At 42.3% G+C, this 14,734-nt stretch overlaps 1 protein-coding gene across 11 annotated transcripts in view; it reads left to right on the plus strand.

Moving 5' to 3' along the window:
* Nucleotides 1-14,734, plus strand: part of farp2 (FERM, RhoGEF and pleckstrin domain protein 2) — a 187,911-nt gene that overhangs the window by 81,917 nt on the left and 91,260 nt on the right. For all 11 annotated transcript variants that reach the window (XR_011344030.1, XM_069896453.1, XM_069896458.1 and 8 more), the window contains 2 exons: nt 339-502; nt 2,530-2,598. Coding sequence is in view for 10 of the 11 variants with exons in the window: in XM_069896453.1 (XP_069752554.1) it covers nt 339-502; nt 2,530-2,598 (233 nt within the window). In the remaining variant the exon portion in view is untranslated. The remainder of the gene's footprint in view (nt 1-338; nt 503-2,529; nt 2,599-14,734) is intronic.

Raw genomic sequence — 14,734 nt, forward strand, 5'->3', positions numbered from 1 at the left:
CAGCAGATCTTGAATCGTCCATGATGTACTGTATAACTGATGTTTTGGTCCTGAGCCCTTCTTCAAGGTATGCAGAAGGCTTCAGGCCCGAAACTTTGGTTGTATATCTTTACCTCCTATGGACGCTGCGAGATCTGCTGAGTTCATCCAGTGTTTGTGTTTGAACTACAATCGCAGCATCTGCAGAACTTTTTGTATCACTCCCTCAACTTGGAGCTACCTTTTTTCCTGTTGAATGGCTTGATGTTTGTTTATTTGTGGAGGATGCCATATGGATCCTAACTGCAGCTTTGGGGAGCAGCTGAAATACAAATGACTGTGCTCTCTTCTGATCATAGGACTCGTATCAGGATACATTGGAGTTTCTTCTGGCTGACCGTGATCAGTGTAAGATTTTCTGGAAGAACTGTGTTGAGTATCACACTTTCTTCAGACTAATGGACCAACCCAAGCCCAAGGCCAAAGCAGTTTTATTCAGTCGGGGATCCTCTTTCCGATACAGGTAGGTGTTTTGGAACCTTTATTACCATTGATTTCTATGGGAAAAATTTTTAAGTGTTCCCAGACCCCAAAAAATAACCTATCAAATACCAAATAACACATAAAACCTAAAATAACACTAACATATAGTAAAAGCAAGAATGATATAAATACACAGCCGATATAAAATAACATATGTACAGTGTAGTTTCACTTACCAGAACCAGGAAGGCAGCGAGTTTTGACAACCCTGCCGGCCATCCTTTCGTAAAAGCAAATTTGCGTAAAATGACTATTCGTAAAGCGGGCATACTTGATGAATTGTTACTTTATAGATCGTATTTTATAAGGGAGTGTGTCAACATGTTTTCAGTACAATTTGCTTCATTTGCAATTTTGAGCCTCAAAATTAATTTGCAGAATATCTTTCTCAACCTCAAGACATCCAAAATTTTTCAAAGCCATTTGAAATATGAACTGAAATCTAGGGGAATTGTTGCAGTCAATCCCAAAGAGTGACTCTCATGCATCGTCAAGATCAACTACCAAGCAATCTAATAGTGATGCCAGCTTAAGAAAAAGTAACGCATAATAAATTTTTTTGATTGTATTGCACTTGCATTTATTTTCCTCATTATTTGGCAAGGTGGCTTTGGTAAACATAACAGTGAAAAGCTGGGCTCTTTTATTTGTTGTAAGTATATACTGAATGTATTACCAGAATGAAGTATCCCTGTGACTAGTCAGCAACTTCCCATTGTTCTGTATTCCACTGTTATATCGTGGATGTTTATCCAACAACTTAATAAGAGTTTGGTGTCCTGACCTATGCAGTTGTATTCTGGTCCTTCTTAAACTACCTTGGATCATGGATGTAACATTGCCATTAGGATTGCTACAATTGCAGGAATTATTTCTCAACATTTCCATCTTTACAGCTGGTGTAATAGCACAATAATAATTTGAGGATCATATTCCACTTTCTCACCTGATAAATTGAGCTGGAGTTGTGGGATAATTATTTTAAGTCAAACTTGAAAGAAAATAGACAAATATTCTCATTAGCCTTCCCCGGTTGTGCAGCCTTTTTGTCAGATGAGGATAGAGTGGATCAGAACCACAGTGACCCTCATTTGGATCATTGTGCTTGTCCAGTGATAAAGGCTGGTTTCATGGTTTCTCGTCCTCGGTGTGCAGCAGTCAACTGCCGAGTGAAGTTGTAGTTCCCAAGTCCTTGTTCAGTAGTCTGAGCACAAATATCATGACTCGTATCACTCTATCCTACTGGTACACCTTTGGACCTGGCATTTTTAGGCTAAGACATAAAATAGGCCCCACATGGCATGATTTTAAGGACTTGAGCTGTTTTTTAAAATTTGCTTGCAAGTGCATGTTGTAACACTACAAATTTAAAGTTAATTGCATCGCCACAGCACTTGTATCTGATTCTATTGTGCTGAAGGTAATATGTGACTGTACTGGTTCTTTCACTTTTCAAATGAACTGAACCTTGAACTGGATAATTATTACAATGTTTTATCAGTGCTCAAAATTGGTGAACTGCACCCCCTTGTGGCAGATCCCTCTCACTTCTTTGACTGAGAAATAGAAATGAATTTCAGTACATATGCCACACAATTACCAATTCACTTTTTTTCTGGCATACTCACCATGTCCAAGCTAGTTGAACTGTGAGAACAAAGCATCAAATACTTAAGTTGTCATTGAATTTACTGACAAACAATATATTAGCACACATAAAGAGATGAATAATTTTGCCTGCATATGAGAAATGTTTCATCAGATATAGGATTTAATGCAAAATTTATTACTAATTGTGTATGTATAAAAATGGTTACTGCTGGACTTGGTTCTCCTTGTGCTGGTAAGTTCAAGAGTTTGGTGTCCTGACCTATGCAGTTGTATTCTGGTCCTTCTTAAACTACCTTGGATCATAGATGTTGAATGAACTTTGACAGCATAATGATGAGGAGTTGACTTCTAACAGTAAACTAAGTGGTGGTTGATCTCTTGTGTTTTCCTCCATAGTGGAAGGACACAGAAACAGCTGGTTGAATACATGCGTGAGAGTGTGACTAAAACTACCCCTTATCAGAGGTATTTTGTGATTATAATATGGAATATTGGCTTGCATGGTTTTGGTTAATTTAATGTTGTTTCTTTTCAATGTCAAAATTTAAAACATTTAATGTTTTGTAAAGTCTAGTTAAGCATTACTGACTGATCAATGTATAATGAAGATTAATATTGGATCAGAAACTTCTTGACATCATATAATGGAAATGGCTCCTATCCACTAAGATTCCATGTCTATCTGTCTCAGTAGCGTCTCAATGTCAGTGATGTTTTGCAGTTGCAGGACTTTAATTTAAATGTTGGTTTAAAAAAAATCTCAATGATCTAATCCTTCTCCAGGCTTTCCATATGAAAATGTTGTATATTACATATTTTATTCCTCCATCAAATCTCTCCTTCTAAGAAATCTCTTCCAAGAAATCTCCTTTCATAAGAAAAAGAAGAATTTGACTTTTGCCTTGTTTAACTTCTGTGGATGTTTAATGGATATAACATTTTCATTTGTGTATACCAGCACAGATCATTGCAGTCAATAACAAGAGCATTCACCACTTAATCGCTTGTCCACTTCCTTTTAGTTAAAAAGAAGAATCCCAACACTGTCTCTTTGCCTCACCATATTTCCCATTTTGTGTATTCAGTGGGTTTATAAATGTTATTAAATGTGCTTACTTCCCTTAGTTTGAAATAGGTTGAAGTACAATACTTTGACTTGTCTCTGCCTATCAGCACTTGAATAACAGAGTCCATCCACACTATTGCACCCCACAGTTGCCACCAACATACTGATAAATTGCTGATTATTTACCAATGTTTCTTTTCTTTGGCTTGGCTTCGCGGACGAAGATTTATGGAGGGGGTAAAAAGTCCACGTCAGCTGCAGGCTCGTTTGTGGCTGACCAGTCCGATGCGGGACAGGCAGACACGATTGCAGCGGTTGCAAGGGAAAATTGGTTGGTTGGGGTTGGGTGTTGGGTTTTTCCTCCTTTGCCTTTTGTCAGTGAGGTGGGCTCTGCGGTCTTCTTCAAAGGAGGCTGCTGCCCGCCAAACTGTGAGGCGCCAAGATGCACAGTTTGAGGCGTTATCAGCCCACTGGCGGTGGTCAATGTGGCAGGCACCAAGAGATTTCTTTAGGCAGTCCTTGTACCTTTTCTTTGGTGCACCTCTGTCACGGTGGCCAGTGGAGAGCTCGCCATATAATACGATCTTGGGAAGGCGATGGTCCTCCATTCTGGAGACGTGACCCATCCAGCGCAGCTGGATCTTCAGCAGCGTGGACTCGATGCTGTCGACCTCTGCCATCTCGAGTACCTCGACGTTAGGGGTGTGAGCGCTCCAATGGATGTTGAGGATGGAGCGGAGACAACGCTGGTGGAAGCGTTCTAGGAGCCGTAGGTGGTGCCGGTAGAGGACCCATGATTCGGAGCCGAACAGGAGTGTGGGTATGACAACGGCTCTGTATACGCTTATCTTTGTGAGGTTTTTCAGTTGGTTGTTTTTCCAGACTCTTTTGTGTAGTCTTCCAAAGGCGCTATTTGCCTTGGCGAGTCTGTTGTCTATCTCATTGTCGATCCTTGCATCTGATGAAATGGTGCAGCCGAGATAGGTAAACTGGTTGACCGTTTTGAGTTTTGTGTGCCCGATGGAGATGTGGGGGGGCTGGTAGTCATGGTGGGGAGCTGGCTGATGGAGGACCTCAGTTTTCTTCAGGCTGACTTCCAGGCCAAACATTTTGGCAGTTTCCGCAAAGCAGGACGTCAAGCGCTGAAGAGCTGGCTCTGAATGGGCAACTAAAGCGGCATCATCTGCAAAGAGTAGTTCACGGACAAGTTTCTCTTGTGTCTTGGTGTGAGCTTGCAGGCGCCTCAGATTGAAGAGACTGCCATCCGTGCGGTACCGGATGTAAACAGTGTCTTCATTGTTGGGGTCTTTCATGGCTTGGTTCAGCATCATGCTGAAGAAGATTGAAAAGAGGGTTGGTGCGAGAACACAGCCTTGCTTCACGCCATTGTTAATGGAGAAGGGTTCAGAGAGCTCATTGCTGTATCTGACCCGACCTTGTTGGTTTTCGTGCAGTTGGATAATCATGTTGAGGAACTTTGGGGGACATCCGATGCGCTCTAGTATTTGCCAAAGCCCTTTCCTGCTCACGGTGTCGAAGGCTTTGGTGAGGTCAACAAAGGTGATGTAGAGTCCTTTGTTTTGTTCTCTACACTTTTCTTGGAGCTGTCTGAGGGCAAAGACCATGTCAGTGGTTCCTCTGTTAGCGCGAAAGCCGCACTGTGGCTCCACACCAGGGTCATGCCTAGCGCGGAATGCCACACTGACCACCGGCTGGTTCGCTGCAAGCTCAACCTTCACTTCAAGCCAAAGCCCAGGAACAATAAAGCCCCCAGAAAGAGGTTCAATGTTGGAAAACTGCAGTCAGACGAAGCGAGAGGAAACTTCCAGGCAAACCTCAAAGCAAAGCTCGACGTTGCAACCCGCCTCACGGACCCGTCCCCTGAAACCCTCTGGGATCAGTTGAAGACTACCATACTGCAATCCACTGAAGAGGTACTGGGCTTCTCCTCCAGGAAAAACAAGGACTGGTTTGACGAAAACAGCCAGGAAATCCAGGAGCTGCTGGCAAAGAAGCGAGCTGCCCACCAGGCTCACCTTACAAAGCCGTCCTGTCCAGAGAAGAAACAAGCCTTCCGTCGCGCATGCAGCCATCTTCAGCGCAAACTCCGGGAGATCCAAAATGAGTGGTGGACTAGCCTCGCCAAACGAACACAGCTCAGCGCGGACATTGGCGACTTCAGGGGTTTCTACGAGGCTCTAAAGGCTGTGTACGGCCCCTCACCCCAAGTCCAAAGCCCGCTGCGCAGCTCAGACGGCAAAGTCCTCCTCAGCGACAAGATCTCCATCCTCAACCGATGGTCAGAACACTTCCAATCTCTTTTCAGTACCAACCGCTCAGTCCAAGATTCCGCCCTGCTCCAGCTCCCTCAACAGCCCCTAAGGCTAGAGCTGGATGAGGTTCCCACCCTGGATGAGACATATAAGGCAATCGAACAACTGAAAAGTGGCAAAGCAGCAGGTATGGATGGAATCCCCCCAGAAGTCTGGAAGGCTGGCGGCAAAACTCTGCATGCCAAACTGCATGAGTTTTTCAAGCTTTGTTGGGACCAAGGTAAACTGCCTCAGGATCTTCGTGATGCCACCATCATCACCCTGTACAAAAACAAAGGCGAGAAATCAGACTGCTCAAACTACAGGGGAATCACGTTGCTCTCCATTGCAGGCAAAATCTTCGCTAGGATTCTACTAAATAGAATAATACCTAGTGTCGCTGAGAATTTACCAATGTAATATTCTGAGAACATAAAAATCTACAGCACAGTAGAGGTCCTTTAGCCCACAGCGTTGTGCTGACTAAATAACCTACTCTAATAAATGTCTAGAATTTCCTTACTGCATGATCCTCCATTTTTCTCAGTTCCATGTACCAACCTGATAGTCTTTTAAAAGCCGTAGTGCCTTCCATGCATCCACCTCTCTCTGAGGGAAAAACTTGTATCTTGTATATTTCCTGTACTTCTGAGCACCTTAAAACTATGCCCCCTTGTGTTAGCCATTTCAGCCTTAGGACAAGACCTCTGGACAGCCACACAATCATTGCTTCTCATCATCATGTACACCATTTGTCAGGTCACCTCCTTATCCTCTATTGCATCAAGAAGAAAAGACTAAGTTCACTCAACCTATCCTTATAAGGCATGCTCTCCAATCCAGGGAACATCCTTGTAAATCTTCTCTGCACCCTCTCTATAGCATTCATATCTTTATTATAATGAAGCAACTAGAACTGAACACAATGTCCCAAATGAGGTCCAACTAAGGTCTTGAATAGCTGCAACATCGTAGCTCTTGAACATTACCCATCGGTAATAAAGGCCAACATGCCAAACACCTTCTTAAGAACACTATCAACTTGTGTAGTGGCTTTGATTGTCCTCTGTACACTGACCCCAAGATCTCTGTCAATCCACACTGTGCAGTCCTCCCATTACCATTGTATCTGCTATCACACTTTTCTAGGTTAAAATCCATTTTCCACTTCTCAGCCCAGCTCTGCATCCTATCAGTGTCCATTTGTAACCTTTGGCAACCCTCCAGACCACAACACCACACATTTTTGTGTAGTGCACAAACTTTCTAACCAACCCTTCCATTTTCTCATCCAGGTCATTTATAAAAATCACAAAGAAACAGAACAGATCCCTGCAGAGCACCACTGGTTACTGACCTCCTTGCAGAATGCAAGCCAATTCTGTATCCAAATTAGCTTTTGAATACAGTACTTTAGCAAGTTTGAAATGCATAATGCTCCTTGGTAGTCTACTTTATTTTCTTGACACAGTGTTCCAGGTTTATGGTTTACTTGTACATTATTGCTATTTTCAGTAAACTGTCCACCAGTATCTCCAGATGACACTCTTGCTGTCTCTTGTAGGAGTAGAGCATCTTGCATTCTCGTTGCTCAGTACCAGTATCATTCAAGCACATCTTTCCAATTTTTTTAACTTTAATGATGGGTTCTCAAATGGTGTCCTCTCCCTGTCCAGGTTGCTGGTATCAGTGAACTTGGATAACTATAGAACCATAGAACACCACAGCACAGAAACAGGCCCCTTTGGCCCTTCTAGTCTGTGCTGAACCATTTTTTTTTGCCTAGTCCCATTGATCTGCACTGTCCACAGCCCTCCAAATCTATCCCATCCATGTACCCTGTCCAAATTCTTATGTTAAATTTTGAGCCCACATTCACCACTTCAGCTTGCAGCTCGTTCCACTCTCTAGTTCCCCCTCGTGTTTCCCCTAAACATTTCCCCATTCACACATACCCTCAGAGGGAAAAAGCCTATCTACATTTATTCTGTCCATCCCCCTCATAATTTTAAATACCTCTATCAAATCTCCCATTTTTCTCCTTCTTTCAAAAGCAACAATTACTTCTCAAATGTGAGTGGCTTCTGCGACATGGGGTGGCATGTCAGATCTTGCTTTACAAATGGGATATTTGATTCCTATCTAGGGATGTGCTTGTACCATTTCCTTTTACCAACCTCATCACATTAAAACTTGTGGTAAGTCTTTAAGTGTTTAAACTTTAATAGGCTTAACTTCAAACACCCACCTTTTCTTCACCACCACTTCCCAGCATCTTTACTTTTGGAGTGAAGAAATGCGCATCGTACCATGTAGATTCAAATTCAATGTCAGTTTATTGTGCCCACCTGACAATCACACCACTCCTTCATGTCCTGAAATCCAGAGAATGTTGCATTCAGTCCAGATCTGCTGAAAAGTATTATATGATGAATCAGCCATAATCTGTCCATGTCAAGTCTGGGTGAAAATTTTATTCTAATCTGTAATGTTATTTGAGTATTGGTTAATGTATGTGTTAATTCTTGAATGTCAGTTGTGTCTAACTTTCATATTTAATGATACACAAGGCATATTATTCTGCCTTTTTCCTTGATCTGGCTTTTTGTGGCATGATCTTTGTTTCACCAAGCTCTGCTGATTCTTTCATGCTTCTCCAAATATTTCTTGATCCATTATGTCTGACACTTTATTCTTTGTTTTTATTTTTATTTGCTGGAGTACCTCAGTTGGAGTTCAATCTTTCAGGTTTGATGAAAGTTTGATTTCCTTTACAAACTATTAGAAGAGTGGACATAAAATTGGGAGTTTTTAAAACAAACCCACCTTTTGAACATTGCAGCATTCCTTTCTGACTGATCCATAACTAGTGATGTTAATAAAGGTCCACTATTAAAGTGCACCTGAGCCATTTAATGTCCCATATTTTACCATAAGATTTACTGTTTGAACTGCTCTTGGGATTTTTGAAGTCTTTTGCTCTACAGGTGTAAATCAAAAGGTAAAAATTGAATAATTGTGTATTGCCTATTTTAAATGTTTGTGTTTTTTTTTTATTTTGAATGCTATGTTCCCTGTGGGTGCTAGTGAATATCAGGTCCTATACTGAGAGAGGCAGATGGTGGAACATTTGTGTAGTAGTAGTACAGGGGTGGCCAAACCGTGGCTTGCGAGCCACGTGCAGCTCTTTGAAATACTCATGGAAATATGTTGGCTGAGACCGAAATCTTATTAGCCTGTGCTCGCAATGGTAGTATTAGTGGACATGACTTGTAATTGAAAATATTTGGTATGTATACTGTATGTAATATCGCATGTAATGGGGGGGGATACTGTGTAAAAGTCAACCCCCCCCCCCCCCCCATTTTTTGTTCTGGCCGCCTGCCCATCTGAGCTTTTGATGCCCCGGCCATTCACCTGCCGGAGCTTCCAATATCCCGACCATGGATTCTAGCCTTGGTCCAGGCTGCCCGCCCACCCGAGCTCCTGGAGTCCTAACCGCAGACACTCATCTAGGCCTCCAGCTCCCAATGTCCCAAACGCAGATTTATCACCTGGTTGTGGCCACCCACCCATCCAAGCTCCAGACTCCCTCAATAATTCAGGTACTTACTGTGGTCAAAAGTTGTATACTTGTAAATAATCGATCCCCTATATTTTGCACTGAAATTTTGTCCACAAAATTCGACTATTACACACTGTATGTCTACTTTTTGATTATTGAAACTAATATAAATGATCAGTTTACAAACTACAAATATGAATATATTGCATACATGTATTTCTTAATATTTATATACATTTTTGTAACAAAATGTACATGCAAGAGTACAAGTGTGTACATAATTTTTTTCATGTTTTGAGGCTCTCAGGCATCTGAAGTTTATTGTTTGTGGCTCTTATTAAGCAAGTTTGGCCACCCCTGTAGTAGGATGTTCTCTGCTAAGATTTTCAGCTCAGCAGTTTCTCTATCCTGCCGTCTTTGGTCATAAGAATCTTAATCCAAAGTTCAGATTTTCTTGCGCACTGTATACTTAACTGGCATGAAGTGATTTAAAAAAAATATTGAGACACAGCATGGTTAGAGGCCCTGCTGCCCATGAGGCCACACCAAATATGTGACCAATTAACCTACCAACCCTATACATGTTTAAGACATGGGAGGAAACCCATGAGGACCTGGGGAGAACGTACTAACTCCTTACAGACAGCAGTGATTATCACTAATGCTTTTTTTATGGAGAAGGGGCTGGGGAGGATCTGCAGCTGCTGAAAAGATGAGGGAAATACAAAAAAATTGAGAATATTCAGATCAGGCAGCATTTACACTGTATTTTGAAATTTTATAATTTGCTTAATAATACAGTGGAACAAATCTGCATTAATGCAGTCCTCCTTGTTTCAGCTAACAGTGTAACACCAGATGTACTTAAATCTCTCCATCAGATGTACTGCATCAGATATTGGAGAAATTTATCTGTCTATAATCGTTAGATTTTTCCAAACATAATTAAACTTTTTATTGCTATAAATCTGTTTTGGTGCTGTGGATAGATATATTCCTTTGGCTAACCAAGAAGAATATTCACAAACATTTCAAACGTCAGGGATGTGAATAAAATTAAAATACTTGAAATGTTCAAAACTTGCTGCTGATGACCAATGAATTGATTTGGTTCAAAATTAGCTGAGGCACCTCTCCAAATATGTGTGGAAGAATTGGTATTGTATTGCTGCCTGATTTAAAAAATCTAAGCCTTTCCTAATTTGCAGTTTAAAATTGTGCAGACTCTACCCAAAGGCCTTGGCCATTAGTAGTGCAAGGCAGGTGAGGGATTTTATTTTTGAGATGTGGCTGACTCAGGAAAGGCTAGATTTATTGTCTGCCAGAGTTGCTTTGAAAAGGCATTTGAACTGTAGTCAGTGATGTTTCTATTAAGGTACTAGGCAGTTCACTGTAAAGATGCACTGATGAATCCAACAAGATATGTGATTTTTGGTGATGAGAATAAAGGTTGTCCTCTAGAAATACAACCAAAGCACAAAAGGGCAGCACGGTTAGCATAGTGTGACATTCTCCTATTTTTCAGTTCATTTTATTTGTGTGGGACTGTCCCTTTAAGATTTAACAAACCTTGCAGGTTTTGGAAAGTGACTGAACTAGCAGCAGGTTTTGAAGACAGCATGTTCCGAAAGATGATACATTTGCACAGTAAAGGGAAGGAGCTCTGGAGAAGCTAGGAGGCCAAGACCAGCTTATTGAAAACACTGTACACAGTTTGCTCAGGAGGCTATTTTAAGAAGGCAGCACAAAAGTAAAGAGCTCTTCAACCTCCTTTGTGGAATGAGAAACCCACTTGGGCTCTTTGTGTGGTTATAGTCAAACTGTCAGATTTCTTCCTGTTGGTTATTGAGGAATGAGAAGACCATTTTGTGACCAAAGAGTGAAGTCACGTTTGTTCAACTGACCTGTGAAAAGGGTTCTTCTTGCAGAAAAAATACTGCACTTGGATGGCAACCAGAGTGAGAGTCACTTGAGTTTGGCTGAACCACAAAAAGGGTTCTGGAAGCTTAGTGAGCATCATTTGCTTTGTGCCCCCTGCGCCAAAGAGGAGAATTTTAGTTGACACTCGTGTACAAAGAACACTTCGTTGAGGGACCTCAGCAAGGGTTTCAGCCTGCCACCCACTCTCTTTCACCGATTTCTTGAACTGCTCATTTCATCCAAGGTCTGCGTGTCTCATCCATCTAAAGCATTGTAACGCCTCACTAGCAATAGAGAGATGCATAAACAGATGAGTAAGTTTAACACAAAGTTTATTAACAAATTAACAATAATAGAATGACCTCAATAAACTTAACACCAAAACAAAAGCCTTTATGGCAACTCTACATTAACAGCAGATATTTATAAGGTGTATGTGAGGGGGAAAAATCCTAGACCATTACAGTCCAAGCTCAAGTCAGTCATGTCAAGTCTGTCAGTTAAAAATGAACAGGCTTGGAATTCTTAGTTTGGTTGCGTGCTGGTCTTTGAGTTGGGCATGGAGACAGATGGTCGTGATCACTGTAGACGTGACTTTCCTGAGTTTTGAATGTGGCAACAACCATCTTTTGATTTCTTCATGGGAATTTTCACCCAGTGACCTTCTAGTCAGTACACAAGGTTCATGCCTCTGAAGCCCACTTTAGGATTAACAAGTGACCTTCTGACACACAAGTCTTCCCCTCTAAACACCCTGTCTTGGGTCATCAATTGACTCCTGTCACACAAAGTCCTCCTCTTGGAAGGGAACTAGGGAAGCCCAGGTCGCTCTCACTCAGGGTATCAGAGTGACACAAACTTCTGTCAGGACAATAGTGCTGGCACCCCTGGGCAAAGTAGCGCAGTCTCCTTTCTCCCACTGAAACTACTGGATGAGCACACTAACAGACAGTTATGGACGGGAGTGCTAGCACCTGTGAATGAAACAACTTAGCCTCTTGTTTGCTGAAGCTGCCAGGAGACCACGCATACAAAACCTGACTGACTGCCCTCTAACCAATCAACCTTTTCAAAACTCAATGCGCTGGGCTCTTTAACTGCCCAACCGCTGCCTTCAGCTCTCCCAACTGGAGAGAGGTTGACAATAGCGGGCGGGCTTTCCACTTCGGACAGCTGTCAGTTTCCCAGCCCTGTTTCAGCGATTCCCACGCAGCTTCACAGCAGTGTGTAATCCTCTCACTCCTGCCGTAGGTTCAGTCCTGTCACTGGTCTGAAAATAAAATTGTCCAGCATTCATTTAAGGCCTGCATGCCTCAACCACCTAAAGTCTGTGTTTTGCATCAATTTCAAGCCCTCATGTCATCACTGAATTTCCGAAACTAAACTTTGAACTGTCTTCCGAGAATTGGGACTTGAGCTGTAATGACTTGGGTATATTCCACACACACCAATATATTTGCACATATTTGGGTTTAAGAGATAAATGTAGATAAATTTAGTTAAGTTTAGATGTTAGTTAAATTAGATAGTGTAACTTTTTAAAAAATAATTAAAAATATTTTAAATATAACACTGGGCTAAATTTATTGCTGCTGTCTGGTATGTAGCAGTTGGCACAATGCTGTTACAGCACCAGCGATTGCAGTAGGAATCCCGCGCTGCCTGTATAGAACTTGTACATTAATTGTTTATGTGGGTTTCCTCCCACCTTTTGAAACGAAGATGGCTTGTTGGTTAATTGGGTGTATTTGGGCAACACAGGCTCATGGGGTGAAATGGCTTGTTTCTGTGCTGCATGTCTAAGTTTAAATTTTAAAAATTAAAAAAAAATTTTATTGGCATGAATAAAATTGCTCTTTTGTTTTGTAATGAGCACTGTAATAGCTGAGTATAGACAGATTTTTTAAAAAATACCATGTTTTCGACTATTTAGTAGAATGTGAGGTGTATGATCAAATTGTTTGATCACTTCTGCAGAGCTTGGATCTTGGAAATGGGGCTAAGGCTGTTTTCCCCTTTGTTGATATTAGACAGCCCTTCCTGCTCACTGACAGGAGAACCTCTTGCATCCTCTTTCTTTTTGATTGTTTAATTACTTTTCTGGAGAGCTTTAAACTAGCAGGCATAGCTTGAAGCTAAACACACTGAAGTTCTGGAGAAACTTGGCCAGTCTTTTTAGCATCTATAGGAGGACGACATATATCGCCGAGGTTTTGGGCCTGAGCCCTTCTTCAAGGAAAAATCAGAAAAGGCAGAAGCAGGATATGTCAGAAAATCTCCGAATCGAAACAATGGGCGAGGAATTCAGACTAACAAAAGGTATTAATTGTATATGATGAAGGCCTAGGTGAGAATTGATCATATCTATGCGAAAGGACAATGATTGGAGAGATGATGGGGGGTGGGAGGGAGGGAAAGGGGTTGGAAAGGTATTTTTAAACTAAAGCCAGTGAGGTTGATATTAATGTCATCTGATTGCAGGGTGCCTAGTCGGAAGATGAGGTGTTATTCCTCCAATTTACGGGTGGTCTTAGACTGGCAGTACACAAGTCCATGGACAGACATGTCAGCAAGGGAATGGGAAGGAGAATTGAAATGGATGGCCACTGGGAGATTCACCCAATTGTGACGGACTGAGCTGAGACGCTCAATAAAGCGATCTCCCAGTCTGCGTCCAGTCACTCTGATGTATAGGAGACGTCAGCGGGAGAACTGGATGTAGTAGATGACCCCTTCACTTGGAAGGACTGTTTGGGGCCCTGAATGAGGTTGAGGGAGGAGGTGTGGCCACAAGTGGATTATTTCTTGCTATCTCATCCCAAGGGGATGACTGGTGGAGATGGTGGACAAGGGAGTCATGGAGGGAGTGGTCCCTGTGGAAGGCGGGGAGGGAGGGGGGAAATATGTGTCTATTGGTGGGATCACGTTGTAGGTGGTGGAAATGACAGAGGAGGATGTGTAGGATAAGAAGGCTGGAAGGTGAGCACAAGCGGAATCCTCATCTTGGGTGCAGATGCGATGGAGATGGAGGAATTGAGAGAATGGAATGGAATCCTTACAGGGGACAGGGTGGGAAGAGGTGTAGTCAAGGTAGCTGTGGGAGTTGCTGGGTTTATAGAAGATGTCTGTTGAGAGTTTGTCTCCTGATATGGACACAGAAAAATCAAGAAAAGGCAGAGTGTTGCTGGAGATTGCTGCCAACTTCCACTCCAACCTCAAACTCACTTGGCCAAAGTGGATGAAGTCTATGAGTTCCTCATGGGTGCATGAGGCAGCACCAAAGTAGTCATCGATGAAGTGGAGGAAGAGTTGAGGGACCTTGGCTGTATAGGATTTTGTAGCATAGATTGCTCCACATAGCCAACAAAAATGTAGACATAGCTGTGGCTACCCCTTTAACCTGGAGAAAGTGGGATGAATTAAAGGAGAAATTATTGAGGGAGAGGACAAGTTCTACCAGCCGGTAGAGGGTGTTGGTGTGGGGATTGGTTGGTTCTATTGTCCAGGAAGAAATGAAGTGCTTTGAGGCCTTCAGAATGGGGAATGGAGGTATATAGGGTTTGGATATCCATGGTAAATATGAGGCGATCGAGTTCAGGGAACTGGAAGTTGTTGAAGTGAAGGAGAGTGTGTGAAGTGTTCTGGATGTAGGTGGGAAGGGACTGGACCAGGGGAACAAAACAGAGTCGAGGTAAGCAGAGACCAATTCAGTGGGGCAGAAGCACATGGACATGATGG

This window comes from Narcine bancroftii, chromosome 9 (genome assembly GCF_036971445.1).
Source record: "Narcine bancroftii isolate sNarBan1 chromosome 9, sNarBan1.hap1, whole genome shotgun sequence".
Lineage (NCBI taxonomy): Eukaryota > Metazoa > Chordata > Chondrichthyes > Torpediniformes > Narcinidae > Narcine > Narcine bancroftii.